The following is a 26205-nucleotide window of genomic DNA, read 5'->3' on the forward strand; positions in this document are numbered from 1 at the left end:
CAGGTGCACCTGGCGCAGCCTACTTAAGCCCACCTGCTGCTTGTTTCTCCCTCTCTCTAACCAACCTAGCAGATGAGGATTGTGACTCCGGCTCGTGGCCAGTGCCATCTCGCTTTCGTCTGCTTTTCAATATTGCGCCCTGTGAGGAATCACTGTTTTTGGGCCTTTTGGCCGATCTTGACCATTTTTGCGAGGGTTACCAAATAAACTACCCCTCTTTTTGTACTCCGTCTCTGTTGTCTTTTAATCCATGTTCAGAGCTTATCATGGGCCGTAATATGGATTAATTGGGGGCTCTAGTCCGGTTCTTTTGACTTTTTTGTCTAAAGTTTGTATTCGGCCTGTTACCCTGATTTGGTCTCGTCGTCTCGTCGTCGCTGGGATATTTCCGGATTTTTGCGGGTGTGAAGGACGAGGTAAGTGCATTCCGGGTATGTGGAGTTTCCGTAGGAAGACTGACCCCTTTTGTCTTTTTTTCGGGCAATATCCGAGGAGGGGTTACTTGAATACCTCGAGCTCGGTACGGCCAGAAGACTAGCCAGGTGGAGAGTTTTCCGTTTAGGGAGGAGGGGACTCCGCTGATCCGGTTAACTGCACTGTTCTTGCACTGCGTGTTCTGTGTTGCCCTTTTGACTTTGAGTGACTGACTTTTTGCGCGTTTGCGCTCTGCTTTTTGAAGCATTTCTGTGCTTGCCTTAGGTAGCACTGTGTAAGGGGTTGTGCGTTGCTTTGTATGTAACGACTTGTCTGCACTGCGTTGCGGTGATTTGTTTGTGCGCTGCAACAAGCTTTGACCATAGCTTGCTTGTGGTACACCTCTGTGGTCTAAACACCACCTTGTTAAGCCTTGCTTAATTGCGTAGCTTCGTGCTACTTAAGTGTTTTCTGTTATAAGGCACACTTCTAGAGAGAGCATAATATAACATCGTCTATACATCGTTATCTGCAAAAAGGGTAATTGAAGTAAAAAACAATCAATGGCAGCGGCAGCGGTTAAAGAGTTTATTGACAAACCCGATGCAACATTGTTACCATCGTTAACTAAGGACCAGCTGATTGAATTAGCCACTCATTATGGGGTTGCGCTCTCATACGACGTTAGGCGTAAAAAGCATTCGACCTTGAGTGTCTTGATCGATGGTCTTGTAGACCAGAATGTCATTCCTAAGCCAGTAAATCCACCAGCTCTGGCTGATGAGTCAGATGAGGGCGAACCTTCTTCGCCTGATGGGGCAGGTGGAACCTCTGGTTTAGCTTCGGCTTATCCTTCCATCGAGTCTGTGTCACAGCCTCACGGGTACTTCTTTCGCGAAGGGGTCCTGATGAGGAAGTGGAGGCCTCGCAATGTCCCAGATGATTGGCAAGCAGTTTCTCAAATTTCCATCTCAGCTGCCTCTGCTGTTGTGAGGCCGCCCTCCTCAGTAAATTTGGTGAGCAGCTTCCGGAGGGGTGCACTGCTCACCAGCACCCTCTCAGAATGACTAGTGAATAAAGCAAAACAGAAAATGTTACATGGAGAAGATGAACTAAAACCGGCAAACTGCAGTTGAAGATACAGTATGTAACAGTGTACACATGCAACACTGATTAACTGAGAATGAGTAATGACCAAACTGAAAGTATACTCATCTTCCTGAATTTGGCACTCGGGTACCATACAGTTTGTCCCTTTTCAGGGCAAACTTCTGTTGGTACCCCAAAGATGTACCATCCATCACCACAGCTCTAAGATGACAAGATTGAATTTTGATGTTGTATATCATATAACCAAAGACCATATAAAGTATAATCACTGTGTGTGTATGGATGTGTGTAAGAGCTGAACATACGTGTATTTATCTTTGCAGAGAGGGCATTTGAACCCCTCAGCATCTCCAGCCGTAATCAAGTCCATGAAGGACAGGACGGCATCCCGGAACCTCCGATAGCTGATCAGTAGGTTATTAGGAACCGCCCTGTCCTTCATATTGGTGTTATACACCTCGACGTAGCTATACATCGTTGAGCTGGAGATGAAAGAGAGGTGTACCGTAAGTGCTTTGAACATTGCTGGTCGGCATGTCCAGATACTGATTGTGTATAATGTGATACTAGCCTTGAATTTAAAAAATGGTACATGTAGTCCCTTAGTATCCCATGGTGGACTACATATGTTCCCATGTTCAGGAGGAACTCCTCTCCCCCATCAAAGGGCCGTTGGACCCCACGTAATTCACATGCTTGTTGATGAACTTTGTGAGAGAAATAGAAATTGATATACCATGTGGTTAGAGCTATTTCTTAAAAATAACATAGTATTTTTATACTGTCAGATGTTTCCAATGAAGGTTTCAAACCAAACACTTTCAATGGTTGATAACCTAATGAAATATTCAATAAGTAAGATAACAAGTGGTTCCCCCAAATGCAATATGAAACGCAGCATAAAGAGTCACTTCAAATGACCACTGCCTTGTCAAAATTATTCCACTTTTACTATTATATTTGTTTTCTCCCAGTATTTCCATGTACTTGACTGATCTATTATGCATGTGCAAACAAAACTGCAGTAGTTTGAATCAGTGTGATTTTGTATTGAATTTGGAGAAAACACCTGTTATTTTAATTGTGTTGAGGAACATGCAATGAGAGTAATGGATTTTCAACAAGGGTAATAATTTCAGGAGCAACTGAAAATAAGATAGAAAGGAAATTATGTTGTTATACATACTTATCGCTTTTGCCACCATGGCCTGAGTGTAAATATATATATCTTTTGGGGTGGCAGACATGGCATGGCCACAATCACACCTCCCAACATTTTTATGGAGGAGTATCACATCCTCGGAGTTCCTCTCCAGCAAAGCAAAAGAATTGCTGTAGTGCATCTGTATTAATCACAAATGTATGTTTTAAATGTATGCTTTTGTTTTTATTGATGCAATCCTGTATGACATAAAAATCCAATAGTAATCTTTTTTAACTCTGTGTTTGCAATGAGTACAGGAGCTGCACATTTGGTGGAGTGATAGATAGATAGATAGTTTATTGATCTCCAAGGGGAAATTCAAGAGTGGGATTAGTTCATACAACTTTTGTCACTCATTTTCCTGTCTCCTTACCTGTTGTGCAGACTTGTATTTTGAAATGCCATTATAACTTGAATTTTAAACATGTATGCAAAACGTTTTTATTATTTTTTTTTTAATTTAATAGAGGTGACTGTGAAGTATGATGTCACTAATGCAGATACCCTCTTATCACTGGGGATGTCAAATGGGATGGGCTTTGAGGACACAGCCAGCTTCCGGACATCCTGATAAGGCGCTCCTCCGTTCAGAGCTGCTCTCACGGCACTCCCCTCAGCACCTGTTGCTTTCAAACAGTCCTGCAGGACTCGCACATGGCCACATTGAGTGTTGTTTATGCTGCACGTCTGGCACTTCATAGTGCCAGCATGTGCCTTTAATATACCATGTGGTTTGGTCTTAAGCACCACAAAGTGAGAAGGTGCAAAAGGGATCTGCAGAACCATTGACTGAATGGATTGGGAAAATAATAATAATAAAAAAAATGAACTGAAGGTATTTTTCTAGATGGTAATATAAGAGCTATTCATTGTGTGTTCAATTGACTTCCTACCTCGTTGGAAAGAGAACGTGCATAATTATGATCTGTAGACAAGGTAAAATTAATGTATTTGTTACCTTTCAAATGCATTGACAACAAGAAAATACTAATCTTCTAACTACCGTCCTGGTATGGATGTTGTGTATGCATTTAGACCTGACATACCAAGTTACAAGAGTTAAGTATCTATGAGATGTTCAATACTTCAATAATGACTCTTTTAATTTAGCATAATAACTGCTATTGATCAATCAGATCAATTGTTACACAGTATGTGCGGCTGTCTCATTTGCTAGGAGTGTGCATTCAGTCAGACACTGTAAACACAAAGTTGTACCAAGTTCTGAAGTTTATTTTATGCAAGTTCACTTGAAAACAATTAACAATGTCAACTTCACATGATAAACCTGAACTGGTAGGACAGATTATTGGATGTAATTATGGTATTTAATGTGTTCTGCACAGAACATTGATATAAAAAGTCAATCGGGTTGCTCTTCAAAGAGATTTTAAATGTATGTATATGAATTCTATATATTCATAAACTTTTAAGTTATAAATTGTACTGATCATTATTGCTAGACAAATGCAAGTAGTAGAAAGAAGAGTAAATAACAGGACAGTAGTAAATACAGGATAATGATGACAGCTATTCAGGAATGTTCAGTAACACTTTATTTGAAGGGGTCTTCATAAGGGTGACATGTAACCCTCTTAAGAATGACATGACACATGATACATGACGCATGTCATGCACATTAATGATGTTTATGACTGTTGTCATAATATGTCATTCGGATTTTTAAATCATTTTCACAGGTGTTGGACGTTGGCAGGTTTTTGCCATTCCAAAAACCGAGTGACACATTATGACAATAGCCATAAACATCAATAATGTGTCATCAATGTGCATGACGTGTCATGTCATTCTTATGACGGTTACATGTCACCCTTATGTAGACCCCTTCAAATAAAGTGTTACAGAATGTTCTTCCTCAGTTAATCTTTTCTAGATCAAGATAAGAATCTCTTATTCTCAGAATAAGTTTAAGATTCATATTGATGCAACATAAAATACATCAATAGAGGGTTCACCTGACTTAATCTTAACGACCACTAGACACAAAAATAGGAACATTCAATTTTGCTATGTGAAACACACACACACATATCCGTAGAAGACAAAAAGGTTTGAGGTTATGGAGTGGCCAGCTTAATCTTCTAACCTCCACTCCCTAGGCTATCGCCATACTCTGGGGAGTCTGCGCTGTATTTGTACTGTATTTGTACTGCACAAGAGGCGTTTTCAGGGGGCATAGTTCAAATGACTGTGCGCCTTTGGATAGTCCTTCAGTAATCAAACCAACATGAATAGGAAGCAGGAGACATAAATGTGCAGGTTTCTTAACTAGGACTTAACACAATAAGAACGAGCTGTCCAGAATTGCAAAAATGGCAGGGAAAATCATAGGGCGACCTCAAAAAAACACTAGATAATCTATACAGCACTGCAGTACACAGTAAAACCATGGACATACTAGATGATGACACCCACCCGCTCCACTCTGAATTTGAGCTGCTTCCCCTAGGGCGGAAGTACACATGGCAAGGAAAAATATAAGTAAGTAGACAAATAAAAGTTTTTATATGCATCATTTTTGAGTGCCTCGGACCTCTCTTTTTCTAAATCTGGAATCCCTGCACCGAAGAGCACCAAAAAAGGATTTACACCTTGCAGCACTCTTAACAGAGCTGCTTTTCTGACTATACAAAAACTCCTTTATTCCAAATGCAATTTCCATGGTTAATAAACAATGGAAAAGCTAGACAGAAGGGAGGTGTTTTCTGCCTTGCATCTGATGTGTATGCACATGTGTGTGGGCTGAGGGAGGGGGTACATGTGATGTGGATATATGTTTCTGTGTATTGGAATGAATGTGTGTACTCTATGTTTCCTATGTGTTTTATACGCTTACCAGTGAGACCAAAGACATGCAGGCATGATAATAAAGTATATTCTATTCTCTCTCCTCTTCCAACCTGAGCTACAGGGCAAAATCCAATCGCCGGGTTTACACTAAAAATGCAGTGAATAAAGCAAAACCCCAAGATCCACAGGATAGTCATATGAATATGGTTCAGGGATGAATGAATATGGGCAGGTATTCTGATAGGCTGGCTCCTGCTGGGAGTTACCTACAGTACGATGGACTGGTATCCTATCCAGGGGGAGTCTACGGCTCTTGTCTGCCCACTACAGCTAACTAGATTACACCACTGCTAGGCATGGATTAACTAACCGAATGTAACTCCATCTTAATCACTTCTTTTTAAAGCACAACTATTTTTCTGAACACAACTGTATTGTCAACAAAGCAACTTGGGGTTAAGTGCTTTGCTCAAGGGAACGATGGAAGCTGGGAACTGAAATGACACACTAGCCCAGTTCCTCAACCATTACACTACCACCGCTCTATTCAGACAAGGTGAACAGATGGGCTTCTTAAGGCAATAGTAGTTGTCACTGTGTGAGTGGTCCTTAAAAAGTAAAAAGATAAAAGAAAGAAATTTGTGATTATACATACATACATACAGAAAAACAATCACACAGCTGGCAGTTCAGTTCATTCTCACACACACACACACACACACACACACACACACACACACACACACACACACACACACACACACACACACACACACACACACACACACACACACACACACACACACACACACACACACACACACACACACACACACACACACACACACACACACACACACACACACACACACACACACACACACACACACACACGTCATTTGAGAACTTGGAAACAGCCTGGAAAACAATCTTGACAAAGGGGACAGTAAAAATAGCGAGACGGTTAAATCTTGTTAACATTAGGACAGTAAAAAGAGAAATGGAACCAAGATGTCTTGTTTCGTTCCAACCCTACAGGATGGATGACAGAGAAATTATATTGAAGCAAAAGAAATTGATGAATAAAGATACATACACACAGACAAACAGTCAAACAGTCACAGACAAACAGTCACAAAGCCACTCTCTCATACACCCCAAACAGTCGTTTGAGAACTTGGAAACAGCCTGGAAAACAAGTTGGACGAAGGGGACAGTAAAAATAGTGAGACGGTTAAGTCCTGAAATCTTGTTAACATTAGGACAGTAAAAAGAGAAATGGAACCAAGAAGTTGAGCAATGATCATATCTTGTTTAGTCCAAACCTTACAGGAAGAAAATACCATACCACCACCAGTCCCACCAAGGGGGGATGGGGCAGTCAACATGATGTAAAATACAATGAGGAAGAAGTTATTACAAGGAAGGAAGAACAAAGTTGTATTACAAGGAAGGAAGAACACAAATAGAAGTGGAATTTATTGGAATATAATTGGTTGAAGGAATTAAAATGACTTAGAATTATTTAAAAAATATATGCATTTAGTTTAAATGTATACGAATTGTATCATGCATTTCAATTAAGCTATTTGCTTTGTTATTTTATTTAACTGTGCAATTAACAAAAAATAATTATTTGATTACATGCATCACTTAGAGTCAATATTATTTTAAGAGCACACTTGTGTTAACCAGTGTGGAATAGGCCAGGCAAACATGGCTGTGCCTGTTATCAGTAATGGAGTATTGATTTTATTTATTTATTAATTTAAATTGTGTCCACATCTAAGCACCAGCAAAGCACCCAAGAACTTTAAAGCAACACTAAAGCACTTTTCCTCTGTCGTACGCACGCTATTTGTTTATACAGCAAATAACGATGTCCACAGACAGGGTAGACTATGCTGCACGATTTCATGATAGTATGATGTATTGCAACATCAAAGCAAGTCAAATTTGTAGTCTCATTTAATCGAACTACAGGTACGCTACCCGATCTGGTAAAGTTACATAGTGCGGTTATAGACAGAGGGCCATGAAGTGAATGCAGAAGTGCCGTTCAGCCTGTTACAAGTTGATGAACCGCTGAAATGATTTTGGAAACATTATTTTAAGGTACGAAAAACTTTTTAGTGTTGCTTTAAGCCTTGGATAGATTTAACTAAATTCATCAGTCATTTATCAATCAGTTATACTGTATATCAATACTTCTGAAGTAAGGCATTGAAAGCAATAGTGTATCACTCGGTCCACTGTCTCTGAGTCATTACAATACAGATTCAGTGCCGAGGAGCAGTAATTGGAGTTGAATGAGTTATATTGAATGAGTTATATTAGAACTGGTATTGCAGACACACCATTAAAAAGCTCTCTATTTTTTTTTTCAGACATAGTAAGTGATGCTATTAGAAGGGTATATAAAATGACACACATTCAATTGAATAAATAAAACATTGAAATAAACAAAGGAGCTAAGTATATGATTTCTTATCCAAAGATAATCAATCTTTTCTAAATTGTGTCATAGTAGAGATGTGTAACCTACAGTACATTTGACTAAAATCATTTGACTCACTAGAGATTGCCCTAAAAGTAACTAAGAAGGTACAAAATCTTATGCTTGGAGTGTTCAATATAATTACTAATCTTGCACAAAGCTCCTTTGACATTCTATTTTGATTCAGTTTCATTTTTTTGGTTTCATATGAAAACAATTTTATAGCATTTTATAGCGTTTTCATATGAAAATCAGGCTAACACAGTAAAAAATAACAATAAAAAAAAAACAGTACATTACCATCTTCCTGATTCGCAGGCACCTCAGGCACCTCAGGCACATTTAAGTTGTGCAGCACTTGTGTCAGGGCCTTCACATGGATGCAGCTGGTTTCTAAATGATACAAAGACACATTTCAACAACTGCACCACAGTGGTGCCATGTCATTCATTAAAAATCATATTATGAATCATAATTAATCCATCTAATCACTAGAAATTACACTTAAATATCAAACAGGGCATAAATTAATACCGCCAAAGGACTGCTCAAGGTTGCTGGAAAGAGCTTCCACAAGCCTCCCATGGTGATGGTCGCAGGAGCATTTGTAAACGTAGGACCAGCACTGTTGAAAAACAACAGGCCTCCTTTCCACAACCACCAGTTTGTCGTTCTGGTTATGAAAAGTATTGAGCAATTAATTATTGCATTTTACACATTTTCACATGAAAACTAATTATGTTCAAGAGCAGTAAAATGTTAGAAGATAGCTATGCAAATGAGCACATACAATATTATTAACTAGGCTAAACAATGATATCAATGTGGTCATGAAAAAAATATAAATAACTATTTACATCCAAACACTTTGTCACCATGTTGTAGTGGTTGAGGACAAACATGGTCCCACCACCAACCACCAAGACACGTTCACTCTCCAGCAACAGACACTGATATGTGTCTGTGTCTGTGAATGGTACCTGTAAAACCATATACAGGAGTTGCATGTAGTTAACGTATCTTATAAAGTAATTCTCATTATAGCAAAAGTGTATACAACATCCAGTGTTTCCCCCTGGTGGGACAGGGTGAGGTGTGGGGGTGTGTGTATTTGGATTAAAGCTTGTTGATGCAAATTGAAATGTACTGTTTTCTTTACCACATTTTCCTCCACAGGGATGTCCTCCTGCTCATCCCTCGCAGGGATGTCCTCCTGCTCATCCCCCTCGGGATTCCCTCCTGACACCCCCTCTGTTGGATCACTTTCTTGTAGCTGCTGAGCCAAGGTGTGGCTAAGGTGAGGCCGTGGTGCGCCCCCTCCCTGTTCTGACCTCTTTTTGTGATCCTTATCATAAACAAGATCATTAAAATTATAACAAAATTGTACATTCTGAACAATAGACCATCATATCACCATAACTTACAAGTGATGTACCGATCCATTATGTTAACCAATATTGTAACAAATATTTCTGTAAATAGAATATAAAGCACTTACCGATTGCTTGCGCTTTAATTTAGGGAAGGCGTTAAGGTCATAGTGGGTACTTCCAGGGGCCTGGCTGTATGCCACCCAGGCGCGCCGTTTTGGAGGACACCCTGTAATGAAATCGAATGGCAAAGACACATAAAGTCACATCTACACAGCAAGCTGCAGTGCAAATAGACATCCTTTGGTTTTGAAATTAAATGAAATGATCCCACTGTATTGCAGACACAGACAGGTGACCATACCAAGCATCTTACTCAGAAAACAAGCAGCAACAACAACAACAACAACAACATGACAATATGAATTACTGATTTATGAATTACCTTCTGTATTCTCAGCCATACTCTTGGGTAGAAACACACAAATACAGTACATTAGTTGTGAGTACATGAATTACAAATACGTGTCATAATAACTTGATAGCATGTTTTATATATTTCAATTTCAGTAAACCTACCTGACAGCTGAGAGTGAGTGTGAGAAAGAGAGAGATAGAGAGAGGGGGAGAGAGAGAGAGAGACAGACAGACAGACAGACAGAGACAAAGAGAGTAGCTCTTAAAAGAGCTGTTTCTCAGTGTTTTTCAACCTTTTTCGAGCCAAGGCACACTTTTGTCATTGAAAAAATCCCGAGGCACACCACCAGCCGAAAATTTTAAATAAAATGAAATTTTATGGAAAATGAAATTAAATAAAAATCTGTAGCCCGCATTAACAATATCAAGTCATTCTTGTCAAAGTGTCTTGAATAGGAATCAAATGAACACAAAGAAAATGATGTCTATTCACTCTTTTTTAGACCACTTATAATAATATGATAAACTTATGATAATTTCCCACGGCACACCTAACAATGTGTCACGGCACACTAGTGTGCCACGGCACAGTGGTTGAAAAACACTGGATTAGATGGAGTGTACAAGGTGTGGTGGTAGGGATGGTAGGGATGGTAGTGATGGGCAGCTGATAAGGCAGATCTGAAGGGGGAAGCAAAATTAACATTCAAACCCAACGAATCAATATAAAAATGTTAACCAGACCTGCGTTTTAACTCAAAAACCGACAAACTGATGTCGATTCCCCCCGGCTCCCGGACTAGTACGCATGCTTCATTACATGCTGCTCTGCAGAGGAACGTTAAACAAGACCTCGTTGCTGTCAAACTATTCTTTTTATGACTGACATAAACATGCAACCTGCGTGTATGCAACATGCAATGCGTGTACACAACGAAAAACGTTACTAGCACGAGTACTCGACGGTCAATGTTGTATTTTCTCTATATAATACAGTTTATAAATTACGATGATAGCAAGCTGCAACTTACCTCTGCGATTGAAAAGCGCGGTATAAATCACGTAGCTAGCTGAGAGGCACTTGCCTGCGATTCTTCGACCAATCATTTTGCACTCCACATTTACGTAGACGCGCAAAATCCACATTACTTCCGCGTTTTGGCTGTGGTTGATGCCCAACCACCAGGACTGCGTGATACCTCCATTCGATGGTAGCCAGTGTTAGCCAGCTAGGAGTTAGCGCTGACTACTAGCCACAAACACACATTGTAAGCTTCAGAAACAACGATATAACAAAGCAAGTGCATGACCGAACTGCGTTGCAATACATCCTACTTCACAAAGCCTATAGAAATCATTAGCTATTGGCTGAAGTTTAGTGGTAACGTTATATGATTTGCAGCTAAGTTAACGTTAGCTAGCTGCTATCTCTGCATCAACCAGCTCACTTCACAGATAACTTACTATTACGAAAGAGTTCTTCACCAGGGGGTATCCGGAGGAAAGGAGAGACATCAATATAATGTTAACAATGCAGCATGTATTAATAGCTAAAGAAAATAGCTTAATCAAATACTTAGCCCTAACACTGGTGGTGCTGCTACCTCGCAGTTTGTTGATGTATCAGCTATGCGCACACACTTCCTTTTCCGGTTTCTCGACCAATTACATTTACTACTACTAATGCTAGAATATTCATGTGAATGCAGACCTTTAAAACCTTCTAAATTGATGCATTATGTGGATGGTTTATGGTTGTAAAGGTATAAAGTAATTAACGCTAACGTTTGCAAATGTCTCAGACTATTAGGATACATGATGCTGGAAAATACAAGCTTATTAAGGACAAACTAATCAGGAGTTTGCTTCTGATCCTATTCATTTATTCAAACATGCTTGTTGAAGTTATAAGCATTAACACACTGAATCTTCATCACGCTTTTGCCTGGCCTTATGACTCTGTTGGCCTGTGTTTGGTTCCTATGACAGAAATGTCCATGCAATTATTCCAAGGGAATTCAGCTATGATTTTCTAGTGTAGACACAATCAGACTTGTTCTGTGATGGACATTTGGGCTGCCCTATTTTTTAAATGCATGCCTGTGCATCAAATGAGTATGGGATGCAGTCTGGAATGTTACATTTGCAGAAATCACAGAAAAGAAGCCTATACAGGATAGACTATATTACCCTGATAAATATGTGATTACGCAAAATTATCACAAAACGACGTCATGTTGAGGTGGTTGTTTCTAGGAAGTGACGTGTCAGAGACGGTCGAAGGAAGTTTGTCCGGTGGTGCTGAAAGAAACTTTCCCCGGAGCTGTAAGAGGAGTGTGAATCCCGGAGAACGGCGCAGCTGGGGAAACGGAGCCAGCTGTGGATGGAAGCATTTGTTTTACCTTCGATACGATTAAGTGAAGGAACATCGTTGGCTTGGTAGGAGCGCAAAGGAATTTGCTCCCGTTTCAAATCCCTTTCTCCCCCTCGCCCTTCTCGATTTGAGATGGGGAAGGAGCAGGAACTCCTTGAGGCGGCGCGCACTGGGAATCTTGCCGCCGTTGAGAAGCTTTTGTCAGGGAAACGACAGTCCGCAGGGATCGGTGGTGGATCGTCGGGATCCGCTGGAAGCAGCAGCAGCGGTGGACACAGTTCTTCTCACCCCCTCTCCAGTTTACTCAGGTACGGGAAAGCAGAAGCCAGGAAGACAAGGGGAAGGGCAGGAGTGAATCTAACGAGCGGTTCCGACCCATGGGGCGACAGGGCAAAGCGCCGCTCAAATGATTGTGTGACAACACGGTGTTGTGACCAGTTTGTTTTACCTTCTTGTGAAAGTGCATCTGGAAATGATAAAAAGCAGGAACGCTATATTGCAAATAAAACCTGCTGTCTGGATCTGGTATGCCCAATCAGCTAATGTTAACGTGGATGCCTTTGTAACCTGGTTTTACTCTATAAATCACGAGTTTCTGGGGAGGCGGACAATGCATTTCGTCAGGCGATACAATTATGTTCGCTGCCTGCAAATATTGCCTATTAGGATTTATTGTAGCTACTGTGATTTTGGGAGTTGTAGCCTGCCATGTTTAATAACAGTGGCTAGTGTAGCACTGCACGCGCGATGCAATCCCTCTTTGTTCGAGATGAGTCTTGCACTGGGTAAAACTGGGAAAAACTCCATGAATCGCTCTGTGCCCAGTGGCCTGCTCCATCCACTCTACTCAATAGATTGTGTCCATTCGTAAGCGGTTGTTTTTTTGTTTGTTATGAAATGGGCAGTTTGCGGAAATGCTCAAATAGTTCCCTTAACCAATCTCCTGCTAAATTAATAAGACCAAAATGAACCATCGAATGCCATGCCTGGGTGCAGGGAAAAGGGAAAGGGACAACGATAGCTTTTTATCGCTTAAACTGGTGTGTAGATTTACGACTAAGGGGCTCATGGAGCTCCTACGTCTTAAGTCTTAATTTAACAGAAACCAGTCACAGGCTGTCAGTGAAATGGGTCATCATTTCTGTCCCCTATTGTGTGTTGTGGTTTCATGCTAGGCGTTCGTCTTCGTGAAGGGTGGAATGCGATATGTGTCGGTGCCTTCAAAGGGATATGTCTTCTGTTTCTATAAAGTGCTTGACAGATTCTCGTAGTTTAACCTCGGGTGACAACTTCACCAAGACAACGAACGAATCGATCCACGTTGGCCTTTTGAACCCCCCCGAGGATGCCGCCCCATTCATTAACCGAGCCTTATGTAGGCTGCATATGCACGACCATGACTGGTATAACAGCAATTTACTCATTTGTTAACTACAGCAGTTATATGGCACTTGTGGTTCATCATGACGGTAACAAAACAACATGACGAGATTTGGCAGGGGTTGAACGATAGTGGACATGTCTTTGCCATTGTATTGTGATGTGCACATAATCCAGTACATTATAAAATGCTCGGGTTATACTGGCATTGCTCTCATGACACGGATTCAAGGTTGGTGTTGTGAATGGTCATTTCTATTAAAGAAAGAAACCTTATGTTTCCTGGGAGCAGACTATTTTATCTTCTATGTCTTCATGCAACCTTTGCCTGCAGCTTAGTATGAGGTCCTCATCCACCCACTTTGGTGCATCCATCATCATCTACCTCAGAGAGCTTGTGTCCAGACGCTGCCCACCACTTGAGGCAGAAGAAGCAATAGTTTACAGAGCAGTGAGCTAAGGTGATGCATCACTGGACTGCCCATACCAGACTGCCCAGTTCTCAAACTAATTACATTAAACCCTCTTAATCGGAAATCCAATTCAGGGATGTCATGCAGTCAAGACGGGTTTCCTCCTGCTGCACAGAGCCAGCGTCTGACTGAAGTGTCCATTGTATCCATGGGTTTATGGCTCCCGGCCTGGCCGATGGAGATCAATGCTGGCTTCTCTCCATGGTGATAATGATGAGACTAGCATGTGTGGCAGATAAATAACTGGATGATGGTCTCTCGGCACGCCGGTGGACCGGGAGCGCGTGTGTATGTGGGGGGAGTAGGCTTGGGGGGGAGTGGCACAACACAGCACAACACAACACTACACACACACAAGAAAATATGAAGCTGTGAATGTCTGTTTCAATTCTCACTCTCTCGAGGTGCCATGGTTAGCATCGACCTCAGGCTTGTGTCTGTTCCATTCAAAATTATTGGCATTTGTGTTTACAGCAAAGTGGCCCGTGGGGACTGTTGCTATTGTATGTGACACACTTGATGTAGCGTGTGTAATCAAAATGCCAATACCCTTTTTTGTATTCACAGGGATTACCATAGTAGTGGTTTTACTATTTATCCACTGCCTCATATTTCCATATAGCACGGGCACTGGGCAGCTTGTTTGAGCCTTAGGGCCAATATAACTAGCTGGTTCGGTATGTGAATCAAATCACACTGCTTTGTACTCCTATGCTCAGTGCAATTGTGGCAGCCTCTGGCCTTTGGGGATCTATTAGTGTGCAACATTATAGGCAAAGCCATCAACAGATTGAGAGCACCATTGGTCGTCTGTGGCTGGAGTAAGTGTGGAGAGTGGTTGACCGTACTGAACTCTCAGTCGTTTGTCATCTTTGTGTGTGTGTGTGTGTGTGAGTGCCTGTGTGTGTATGAAATGAAACAGGAACAGGATTTCTGGATGTTCTGCCCTACGGTTTTTGCCTCTTCCGTCATAGCAGTGTCTTAAAGAGGCAGTTGACAGACCTTTGACTTTGCGAAAGTCGACTTTTCAGAGATTTCCTCTCACCCTCTGGTAGGAAAACCTAAGCATGAGCCACAGACCATTGGGTAGCTATGTGCAAAGTCAAACAACAATCTTGGATCATTCATTAAGTAGAGTCTCCCTCTGCTGCGTCCTGAGTCATGGAATAGCTGTGAGAGAGTGGAACGGACGGATTCCCATAGTGTTAGCAACGTATAATGAGCTTTTGTGGCGGCTCATTTGAGGCTGAGCCTTAAAGAGAGGCAACCTAGGCCTGTGGTTCACTGTGCAGTGATGGCAACACTGAATGGGCTTAAGACTTTGAGAGCTATTTGTATTGTCAAGAGAATGTCTCAACCTGATAAAGCGAAGTAGTGACAAATATAAAGGTGAAGTAGTAGCGTTAATTTGCTTGTACACACAGGTTCTCAATGAAATGGAACCTCTTTAAGGTTCCATTTTGGAACACCTACTCCGACCATAACCAGCAGCGGAAGCAACAACAACGCCTTGCAGAGCGTGTGAAGCGATCAGCAGGTAGGCCGTGGCGTTCTCATGCTGGAATCTTAACTGTCAGTGGAGGAATGGCGAGCGTGTTGCGGCCTGCAACAGTCAAGGCAGGCAAGAGGAGAGCTTCATAATGTGGAATGTATTGTGTCACGTTCCAGCATGGCAAGTCCACAGCTTCAGGCATGCTTATGCTTTGGGAACCAAAACATAATACACACACACACACAGTGTTTTATAGTAAACTGTGGTTCTTTCAGGCACACTGCCATGTTCTACATTTTTAGTAGCCAAGTCTTCATGAGCATGTCCTATTCAGTAAATAATGCCTGTGAAGTGTTGTGGACCTGTGTGCGCCGAACTGTGAGTCAGAAATGGGACCTGGCCAATCAGACACAGATGTCTGAAATCCTAAAAGAAAAGTGCTCCAGTGTCTCTTCTTCAGACTTCTTCAGACAGTACAAAGGTAGATGTAGATTTGCCTTGAAGTCTGTCTCCATACTGCACGGACCTCAAAGGGCCTTGTCTCAAATTCATTTTGTTTAAATGATTGTTGTGGTTGACGTGGTCCTCAGGAAGAGGTCTGTCTCTGACACTTCCTGTGACCTGGGAAGCGATGCTGGGAGGCCCAGGCAAAGCTGGAGCGCTTCTCTCTGGTAAGCACGGCTGGGTCTGGGTGTAAAGGAAGTTCATGACTGTCAGACAGTGGCTCACTGGACAGAAATTAGCAGAGGAATGCGTGAAGCAGAGCATGTGGGCTGCTCTCCAAAAGCAGGAGACTCCTCTCAGCTTGCTTGACCCACTAAAGTGAGCTTTTTTTTCCTCTCAGGGAAACAGGATACAGATTCAGAAACGGTTTGACCTCACATAGCATTGAATTTGATCTGTCTTGTTCTATCTACCTCACTTTCGTCATTGGGATGTGATGTGGTGGGGTGCTCATGTTATTAATATAGGCTTAGAAGGGAAGTGAAACAGCCTCTATGTCCCTACTGTGCAGATGTGGCCATGTGGAAAATGTTAACATACGAACTCTGATCCCTTATACTGTGTTCTGCCCAATCAGCAGTTAGCACAGTTTATGTCGCTGCATTTACCAATGGGTGAAGTTGGAAGGCTAATCAGTTTCGCAAGGCGGTTCACACAAAAAAAACACACATTGCTCCCAGAAAGCTGCAGACCACTCCTTATCATCCAAAGTAAACTTTTCTTCTGCTAGAAAAATGACAGGCGGTACATTTTCTCTGCCTCCCGAGTTGATGCGAGCCCCTTTTAGAAGTGCCAACGTCAGTTTCTAGGAGGACGTCTTGGAGGTTCTGTGGTAGGCATCGAGCGAAGAGGGGTCAGGCCAGGTGTTTCCTGTTTGTGACGTCAGCATTACTAAAACGCTGTGTGTGTGTGTGTGTGTGTGTGTGTTTCTGAGGCAGACTGGGCTTAGCTGACGCTGCAGACAGGCAGATGGCAGTCCCACTTAACCTGTGACCACAAGTGAGAGGATGCCAGGATTGGACCGATTCCACTAAGCTGGCGCGATGCATGATCATAGCCGTTATATCTGTCGCGTTGTCATGTCTGCATCAGCAAGGAAGTTATTTAATTTGGAGAAGTTATGTGTGTGTGTGTGTGTGTGTGAAGAATGTTTTTAAGGAGCTAGTCAGCAAACTTTGGTGTTATTGGCTGAGTCTTTATTTTCTGACTGATCCTTAGATTTAATCTTAGTTTCATATTTTGTCTTGTGATCGTATGTGTCACTTCTCTGTCCACTGACAGCATTGTGCTACATTCATATTGAATTGACTTTTAAGTGGCCTCCATTACGTCCAAAGCCGGCTGTTTACATTTGTGATTTTAGCCTGTGAACCGGGACGGCAGTCTATTTCAGTGTTTCAGTCTTGAGGCAATGGCTGTATTGTTCAGTTGTCTGAATCATGTGGGAGGTTTCATGAGGACAAACAAGAGGTTTGGTCCAATACAAACCGTTTGCTATGATTTACTACATTGCTACAGCTGGGGAGCTGCAACAGAAAGCAGTGTCCTGGTTTAGCAAAGCTGAAAAGTGTCAGGTGTCAAAAATTCAATAGCCTTTCAAAGCAGACATCGCTTGTGTTGTCCTTTCAGACTGCTTAAATATCTCCGCAATTATCCACGATGCTGCCCTAATTCTGTATGAGTTTTAGAACTTTTCCTGCAGCACCTACCTACCTTCCATTTGTGAAGTATTGAGAGGGTTTTAAGCACACAGTTCAATACATTCATCCACATGTATTAATTGGCCACAAGAGTTTGGAAATTAGCCAGATGTTGCATGTAAAATACTGCAGCGATACTGTGAAGGATGGATTATTGGTTTTGCTTGAGAACGAACATGTAGTATGTTGTTTGTTTTGTTTGTAGAGAGATTCTTCTTTGTGTTCTTTCACAGTCAGAAGAGATCGATGGAGGCTTTGGCCAATGATACTTTGCATATGAATACGAATCGAAGTTGTCAGATTGTTGTCCAGAGATGTCTTTGCAACAGACGCAGAGAATTTTTTGGAATTCGTCATGTTTGATGTCTGTAGAGGCTGTCCTGCTGGGAGACATGATTGAAGCATCTTTTTTATTGCACTGTTATTTCAGTGTCTAGTCTCTCTCAAGACTACTTCAGTAGAAAAGTCATATCCTTGTTTTTCCCTGTCTTGTCACAGTGGCGAAGGTTGTTAAATTAATTTGTGGTCTGTCCTTCCTCAAGCGTACTAGTCTCAAATAGAGACTAATCTTAACTCGGAAAAGCACTGACACATTACTTCCTTGGGCAAACACTGATATTTATATCTCGCCTCTGTTGTTGCTGCTCTGCAAAATGCGCGACAAGGCTTTCACTCTGCCACAACGAGGCCTGTTCTCCAGTGGAAAAAAAATGGCCACCTCCCAGGAAATGGCTCTGAGCCTTGTTTGCATGACCCTTCTGACTCTGCACACTGCAGAAGCTGTGTGACCCCAGCAAACAAAAACGTGTTTGTTGGATGTTACAGTCGGTCAAGCCAGCACTTCTGCGGCTGTGTTTCGTCTGTGTAAGTATGTTTGTGTCTCTTCGCAGGGACTGAACGTCTTACAATCAGGGGGTCAGTGTCCAAGATGTGACTGACTTTTTTTCTTTTCTTTTCTCTTCTCTCTTGCCCCTTCTCTCTTTCTGCATGCCTCTGTCTGCATGCCTATGTCTGTTTTCTGTGTCTCGCTAACTCGTTTTTGTTGGTTTAGCCCGACTTTGCTGTCTCTAGCAGTCTCTTGCCCACCTGCTGATTTCACTGCCGAACATCTGAAACGCGAGGAAAAACAACAACCCCCGTCTAACAAACTTCAAACAAATTTTATTTGTTGGGTAAAAAAAGGATATTGGGCATAATGGCTGCACTGAGAAAGCAGTTAAAGGCTCACTGCAAGATGTTACTCTGTCTGCATTCAGCAGAGCACCTCCCACATGTGTCTAAAAGTGCAAAAGACACTACACTCTCCAGAAATGCAGAAATTACTCATTTAGTTTCTAGAAGTCGCTATAATAGCTGTATCAGGCAGAACAACCTGCTAAGAGGAAAAAGGGAAGGTTTCTTTTGCGGTTTTATCAAAGCACTTTTAGCCCAACTCAAGAGATAAGGAGATGGGACATTATATATACATTTCAAAAAACATGGAAAAGTTCATTTCCCCCCTTAATTGAGTTCAAATAGTGAAACTTTCATATCATCTAGATTCATTACATCCAAATTGAAATATTTCATGCCCAGTCCCTGCCTGAATTGATATGCAGTATTCAGGGTTTTTTTTAGATGCTGTATCTCTTGCTGTCCTCTGTGAGTCTTCTCTCTCACAGTTACCATTGTCTACCTATCTTCTGTGTGGAGGTTGTGTGACGACGGTATGTGGTGATTGCGGTAGGTGCATCTCCGAGAAGAGAGGAAACGAGTAACTGGTGTGGGAGCTGTACCTAGTTTCCGTTGTGGTTGTGGTCAGGTATATATGTACCTTGTGTGACAGACCAGGTTCGCTCCTCAATAGCCATTATTGGCCCATTGAGACTTCCATATCTGGAGCAAGATGTCATCAAGGTTTACTGCTGTGCGAGATACCGAGTAACCCACACGTGTCCGGTTATAGGCCCAGTAGCCGGTGCCCCACATGGGTGTGGTTTATGATTGTCGCATGAGGGTGTGACTTTGACGACATGTCGCACATTTGACTTTTCTTGGGCGCTAATGAGAGCCTTCCGAAAATAGGCTTCTTGCTGTCGGCTGGTTATCTTGGACTGTGCCACTTTTGGGAGGAAATCACCAAAAAAAAAAAAAAGGAAACTGGAGCAGACAAAAGTTTGAGGACTATTTTCAGATGGGAGATCTGGATCATGTGTGTCTTCGGGGATTGCCCTTGTGTTTATCCATGTACTGCGTTTTGTTGGAGTCGCTGGATTAAACCATTTGTTGTTGCTGCACTAGACTTGATGAAGACTGACTGAAATGTAAACAGATGTTTGATGTGGGGAGAAAAATGAACTAGAGGGGGAAAAATACTCCCAGCTTTTTCTCTGACATCATCTGCCATAATGTTACATAGAACAGAGTGGATCAGAAGGCATTGTGGCATAGAGAAATTATTGTAATAATGAACAAATGTACTTTGCTAAAGCTGCCTCCAAACCCTTCCCCCTATCCTCCTGACTGGAGCATTACAAATGTAAATGCTTAATGCAAAGGAACATGGGGCTATAGTGTTTTTCTACTGTTAGCATACTTAGCATAGCTCTGAGTGCACATGGTTTGTGTGTGTGTCTGAGAGTGTGTGTTTGTGTGTGTGTGTGTGTGTGTGTGTGTGGCTGTGTGTGTGTGAGCTGTTTAAAGCCATAAAGCGTCCTGTCTCGGCACAGATGCTGCCAGGCATGGACACACACACACACACACACACACACACACACACACACACACGTTCATGGGTGTGGGTTTGCATACCATGCATGCCTGTTTTTCTAACACAAAGAGAGCATCTCTTCTGGGTGGGTTGATGGCACAGTTTGGTGTGTAGGGTGGTCACTCTTTCAGTTGTAAGACCGTATATCTCATTTTAAGACCTCTTAAAACTGTCTACTGTATGATGAACTGTTTATTTGTTGAAGACCGTGATCTGTGAAAAAGGCTTAATGATCAGTTTTAATGATTACATAAAATATTTCTTGTAATCATTTATAATGTCAGTATAGGCCTGAAACTCAAATGCTTGCCATTTGTTCAATATCATTTAGCTGATTTGGACCGTTTCATTCTTTCACAGTAAGTGGACTATGACTTTAATTATTGATGGATATTGTTGTTTTTTTTCATTCACATTTTATTCAGTCTTTGAAGTCCAGCCATACATCTGTCAGGGACAATGTGAACTCCCTCTGCCCTGTGTGCTTGATGACCTGATATGATTTCATTGTCTTGTAATCCGTCATGGGTGAGATGTTGGCAGGTAATGCACTTTGGGTTGGTGGGTGGGTGGGGTGGGGTGGTTGGGGGGGCGGGGGCAGCAGCTGAGACGAAGGCGAGATGAAGGCCCAGCCCAACCCAGCCCGGTCCTGCTCAGCCCTGCCCAGCGCTGGCCCTCTGGGTGGGTGTTGTGCTGCTGAATACCAATAAGCCGGGGCTGTGCCAGCATCGCATCTGCTCCCAGCACCCTGTCCTCGTATGCTTAATTAAACCCAATTGCCCTGGCAGAGGCCGACGTGTGCCAGGCAGACACCACTGGGCAGAGCGCCCCGGGGCCCTCTCAGGACCTAATCCCTCGCTGGGTGGCCACAGCTCTCTAATTGGCTCCTGGACAAATCTGTCTGACACCAGGCCCCTCTGCACCACTCTCACCTGCTCTGACTTCCCGTGTGTGTGTGTGTGTGTGTGTGTGTGTGTGTGTGTGTGTGTGTGTGTGTGTGTGTGTGTGTGTGTGTGTGTGTGTGTGTGTGTGTGTGTGTGTGTGTGTGTGTGTGTGTGTGTGTGTGTGTGTGTGTGTGTGTGTGTGTGTGTGTGTGTGTGTGTGTGTGTGTGTGTGTGTGTGTGTGTGTGTGTGTGTGTGTGTGTGTGTGTGTGTGTGTGTGTTGTCCATTTGTCCTCTTTTTTTCCCCTCCGAGCGCTTCCTGTATTGGTATTTATTCTTTCGGACAGATCACGTATGAGGAACTGGCCTGCTAGGGAAGCTTAGACCCTGCTGAAGTGTCTGTTGAGCATCTGTGTTCTTTTTGGCCATGAGGTCATGTGTGTATGAGTGAACATGCACTGAGCAGTGGTGTTTATTTGACTGCATATCAAGGAGCAATTCCGCAACTGCTCAAGCCAGTAAGTAGTGTTTTTATGAGTGTCAAGGTTTAGATCTCCATGCTGCAATGTTCTTGTCTGTGGAAGACTGCAGGTCAGCTAGACCCGGGCCTGTGTTTTTAAAACGAGTGTAGTTTCAGTGGATGAAAACCAGGGTGAAAGAGATTGGTGTCAGGAGGGCAATGCAGTGAAGAGATGAGATTCTGTGGTCTGCTCGCACTCTGAGGATGAGGAAGTAGATCTACACTAAACTCTCTCTGTCTTTTATCAGTCCCTGTTGCGGACACATTCAGACACTCTCACTCTTGCGCATATGTTCACATGACAACAGATGCTTCTCTGTTTTTAGAAAGATTTGCATCCACACGCAACAGCATATAGCGAGCTCCTCTGTGTCCACAAATGGGAAAGCAAATGAAAAAGCTGCTGCTAGCTAGGTCGATTTAGCCTGATCATTTTGCATAATTGCATAACCCATGCTGCCTAACAACTAAAACTAGGCTGCAATTAAACAAAATTATCGTCAAAGTCATACCAGCATGAGATATTTATTTTCTAACCAACAAAACATGGTTTGAGCAAACAGCATTTCCCCTGTTAAGTGAACTTTAAAGTTAGCATCACTTTATATTGAATACACCAAGATATTGTGTCATGGCTCGCTATTCACTGCTGCAGGATGTGGTAGAGGTTTTGGATGGTGGAGATCAGCTTAAAACTATTGGATAAAATTAGAGCCATGTCATCGTCTTGATCAGAAAAGCTCATCAGTTCTCCCCCCTGTTGTCACAGTGACAGGGTTGCTTTTTTGAAAGTCTTAATTCATGTGGGAATCGTTCATGAATACATCTTCAGGCCCTTGAAAAGGCTAAAACGCAACAAATATTGTTTATTTTTTAACCATTGTCTCCATCTCAGTTTATCTTTTCTCACTTTTCTCTTTTCTCACTCTCATTCTAACAATACTTTCCCACTCCCTCATTCTCTCTCTCTCTCTCTCTCTCTCTCTCTCTCTCTCTCTCTCTCTCTCTATTTCTCTTTCTCTCTTTCTGTTCGTACCCCTCTCCCCTTGTCTCACTCTTTCACTCTCCCAAAGCTTTATGCGCCACCAAAATTACAGCCGGCGAATCTCTTTCAAACTCCAGCTTCATCAAGCCGATATCCCCTGAGGGAAATGAAGGATTAGCTTTTCCTTTCACGCTGCTGGAGTTCTTAAATCAGTTCCCATGCACACAAGGGGCCTCTTGCCTTCGCCTCCACCACCAGCAGCAGCAGCAGCAGCAGCAGCAGCAGCTTCCATATCTCCAACACCCACCACCGCCGCCGCCACCGCCATCTTCTTCACACAGCCCCCTCTAACCCTCCTTACAGCATTGCCTCTCCCTATTTCCTTAAAGCCATTCTTTTGTCCAGTCATCATCAGTGCATCTCTCCTCTCTCCTCTCTCCTCTCTCTCTCTCTCTAAGAGGATGAGGTGGATCGGGGGAGAGAGGACTGACTCATGCCCTTGAGTTCCAGAGTAGAAATGTTGTGGAGGTGAACCGGGTAGCATCTCTCTCTCTCTCTTTCTCTTTCTCTTTCTCTTCCTCTCTCTCTCTCTCTCTCTCGCTCGCTTTCTCTCACTCTCACGCTCACACACACACACACACACACACACACATGCGCACACACACTCACACACACACAGATACAGACCCCTCCAGACACCAGCAGTGCTTTAGCACGCTGAGAAAGAAGACAGCTTTGCATTTTAATTGTGTTGGTCTTCGTTGTATCTGCTGCTTCCTCTTCTTTTCAGCGTAACTTCCCCCCCTGCACTCGTCCTCCCCTCCTAAAAGATAGCATTCATCCCCTTTCCGCTCAATTTCCATAATACCTCTTCACTTCCCTTTTTGTGGGAAAATGTCCATGTCCACTTTTTTAAATGCATAACAACAGAATGATGGGAGTTTTGATGTGGGAATGCATTCAGCAGTAAGCTGTTATGTAAAAGCCCCCTCCCACCCCCCCACACTTTCTCTCACCCTCTTCCTCCCTCCATCTCTCTCTCTCTCTCTCTCTCTCTCTCTCTCTCTCCCTTCATCTCTCTCTTGCTCTACCTCCATCCATCTCTCTCTCTCCTTTATTTCTTGCCCTTTACCGCTCCCTCTCTCCTTCTGTCTCTCTCCTTCTCCCTCCTTCCCCCAACCTCTCTCTCTCTCTCTCTCCCTCCCTCTCTCTCTTCATTATTGTAATCTGGGCCAGCTACTGGCGGCCAGTGTTTGTTTTTGCTGCTTTGCTTTTAGCCCCTGATGTGTTCAGTGGGCATGACGCTGGAAATGGTGCAGCTTTCGCTCGGCTCCATGTGGCACTGCCAGACAGCTCTGGCTCTATGGGCTGAGCGGAGACTGGCGCGGCACGGTGTGGTGTGGTGTGGTGTGGTGCGGTGCAGAGTGGCATGGCGAGGAGGGTTGCCAGAGGAGACGCCGCGGGGGCATTTTTCTGGGGTTGCGCAGGGAGACCTGCTTGAGTGCCCCCATCCAGACTGTCAGTGGGGCTAGAGGTGGTGGTTATTGAGAGGGTTATTGAGAGGTCCCCTTCCGGCTGTCCACCTTCCAGCGTCTACCCTGCCAAGAAGCCAGAAATCACCTGGCGTGCCTCAAACCGTATCTGTGTGTGTGTGTGTCTGTGTGTGTGTGTCTGTGTGAGTATTAGCCCTGCAGTTTGACTGACTGCTGTGGCGCTTTCAGACTCAAACCTTCATGACCGTGAAGAGAGAGCGCTGGCACACCGTCAGCTCTGCTCCCATTGAAGACAGAAACGGAGAACCCCCCCCCCTCAGGCTGACAGACACTTATTTAATGAGGCTGTGCTCTTGGTGCATAATTGCAGGCTGTAGCTGAGAGCTATTATGAGAGCTGGTCTGTTTTTTTGGTTGTAGCCGCACGGAAGGATGCCTGTAACCGGAACAAAAACAGGAGCCCAGAGCCACATCAAAGCCACGCTGGCATGACGCCATGGAGTGAAGCATCCTGTCGCCTGGCTTGATGTGTCCCTCACTCTCCTCACTCCTCTCTCGCTCTCTCGCTCTCCTCCTCTGCCTCACTCTCCTCTCTCTCTCTCTTCCTCTCCCTCTCTTTCTCTACCTCGCTCTCTTCCTCTGCCTTGCTCTCCTCTCTCCTCCCTCTCTTCTTCTCCATCTCCTCCTCTCTCACTCTCTTCCTCCGTCCCGCTCTCCTCCCTCCTCCCTCTCTTCTTGCTCTCCCGTCGTGACGCCCTGCTTCAGTGGGGTCAGCCGTGTGAATGGGGGTGATGTCACCCTTGCTGAACGTGATAAGCAGGAGACATTTGTGGCGATGAGTCATGATGTCATTCGGCAACAAAACACTGCCGAGATCCTGTGTGTGTGTGTGTGTGTGGTGACCATGTGCATGCCGCTGGCTATTTTTTTCTCCCCTCCAATTGCCCACCTCCACTGCCCCCCCCTCCCCTCCCCTCCCCTTCCCTCCCCTCCCCTCCCCCATCATCTGTACAGTTCACCTTTATGCCTGGGTTCACTGGGTGTGTTTTTCTGATGGGAGGAAGGGTTGTAACAGTCCATTTATTTGGCTTGCTACATCAATTTAAGAAGGCAAGCCTATTTAATTCATACAGTGGTTAAAAACCACAGGCTCTTGACAGGCTCTAAGCTAATTTGCTTATTGCTAATGGTGCTACGTAAATCAATAAAGTTATATTGAATTGAATGTTACATTGTTAAGGATCTTAATGCTCTCAGAAACAATCACCACGGATTGTGCTGAACATACTGATTACACCACAAAGTTAAAAATGGGCTTTTTGCAGTTGCAAAACAGAGCAGCATGAGCCACCGTATTGTGTCATAACATCTCCGACTGTGTGACTGTGGTTGTGGCAGATCTAGAAGCGTCACGCCACAAGATCCTGGGGATGGTGTCATATCTGTGCAAAACCCTGGGCATGGTGGTTATGCACCCGGCAAGTGGAGCCCGCCTGGCTCCCATCATTTATTTAGGATGCGCCTCCCTCTCCCTCGTCTTCTTCCTCTCCCTCGTCTTCTTCCTCTCCCTCGTCTTCTTCCTCTCCCTCGTCTTCCTCGCCCCTCGACGTTGCGTCGGGCGCAGCAAAGCTCCTCCGGCTCCCTGCAGCCTGATGCTGATGCTGCTGCTGCTGATGTTCCTCGGGCTGCTGGCGGCTCAGGAAAGCCTGGTTGTGTGGCGTTTAATTACTGCACCCTCTCGCAGATTAACAGAAGCAAATGATCTTGACTGGGAGATGCGGAGAGTCGGGCTTAAGTGTATGAGTGCGGCACGGGCTATGTTTATCCTCCG

The 26205-nt window shown here is 43.5% G+C and overlaps 2 protein-coding genes and 1 long non-coding RNA gene across 14 annotated transcripts in view; 1 reads left to right on the forward strand and 2 right to left on the reverse strand.

The window, feature by feature from the left end:
• Positions 1-1993: 1993 nt before the first annotated feature.
• Positions 1994-3604, reverse strand: LOC134087080 (uncharacterized). Its single transcript, XR_009939798.1, has 3 exons — positions 3233-3604; positions 2711-2867; positions 1994-2231 (listed from the first exon to the last, which is right to left on the reverse strand). It is a non-coding gene; the product is annotated as an uncharacterized LOC134087080 (long non-coding RNA).
• Positions 3605-3679: 75 nt separating this feature from the next.
• On the reverse strand, positions 3680-11448 carry LOC134087078 (uncharacterized). 6 transcript variants are annotated; one of them, XM_062540297.1, is made up of 7 exons: positions 9852-11448; positions 9535-9635; positions 9196-9381; positions 8894-9016; positions 8571-8709; positions 8337-8429; positions 3680-6147 (listed from the first exon to the last, which is right to left on the reverse strand). In XM_062540297.1, the coding sequence occupies exons 1-7, from the start codon at positions 9916-9918 to the stop codon at positions 6131-6133; spliced, it is 726 nt and encodes a 241-aa protein (XP_062396281.1). In that variant the 5' UTR covers positions 9919-11448; the 3' UTR covers positions 3680-6130. The 6 variants fall into 6 exon arrangements, with proteins under 6 accessions (XP_062396281.1, XP_062396280.1, XP_062396278.1 ...); XM_062540296.1 differs by lacking the exon at positions 3680-6147 and having other exon boundaries at positions 7965-8429; positions 9852-10504; positions 11288-11448; XM_062540294.1 differs by lacking the exon at positions 3680-6147 and having other exon boundaries at positions 7965-8429; positions 9852-11069; positions 11288-11448.
• A 663-nt stretch (positions 11449-12111) lies between these two features.
• Positions 12112-26205, forward strand: part of LOC134087081 (ankyrin repeat and SAM domain-containing protein 1A-like) — a 139846-nt gene continuing 125752 nt past the window's right edge. For all 7 annotated transcript variants that reach the window (XM_062540303.1, XM_062540304.1, XM_062540299.1 and 4 more), the window contains exon 1: positions 12112-12505. The gene's annotated coding sequence lies outside the window, so the exon portion shown is untranslated. The remainder of the gene's footprint in view (positions 12506-26205) is intronic.

The sequence above is a fragment of the Sardina pilchardus genome, chromosome 7 (genome assembly GCF_963854185.1).
Source record: "Sardina pilchardus chromosome 7, fSarPil1.1, whole genome shotgun sequence".
NCBI classification, from domain to species: Eukaryota; Metazoa; Chordata; class Actinopteri; order Clupeiformes; family Clupeidae; genus Sardina; species Sardina pilchardus.

Bases quoted from the DNA above. Each gene is read 5' to 3' on its own strand.
- LOC134087078 (XM_062540296.1), bottom strand. From the start codon at position 9,918: ATGTACTCACAACTAATGTACTGTATTTGTGTGTTTCTACCCAAGAGT. The intron at 9,382-9,534 runs GTAAGTGCTTTA...GTTTATGATAAG, and splicing joins AATTAAAGCGCAAGCAATCG to GATCACAAAAAGAGGTCAGA. The intron at 8,430-8,570 runs GTATTAATTTAT...TGTATCATTTAG, and splicing joins CCTTGAGCAGTCCTTTGGCG to AAACCAGCTGCATCCATGTG.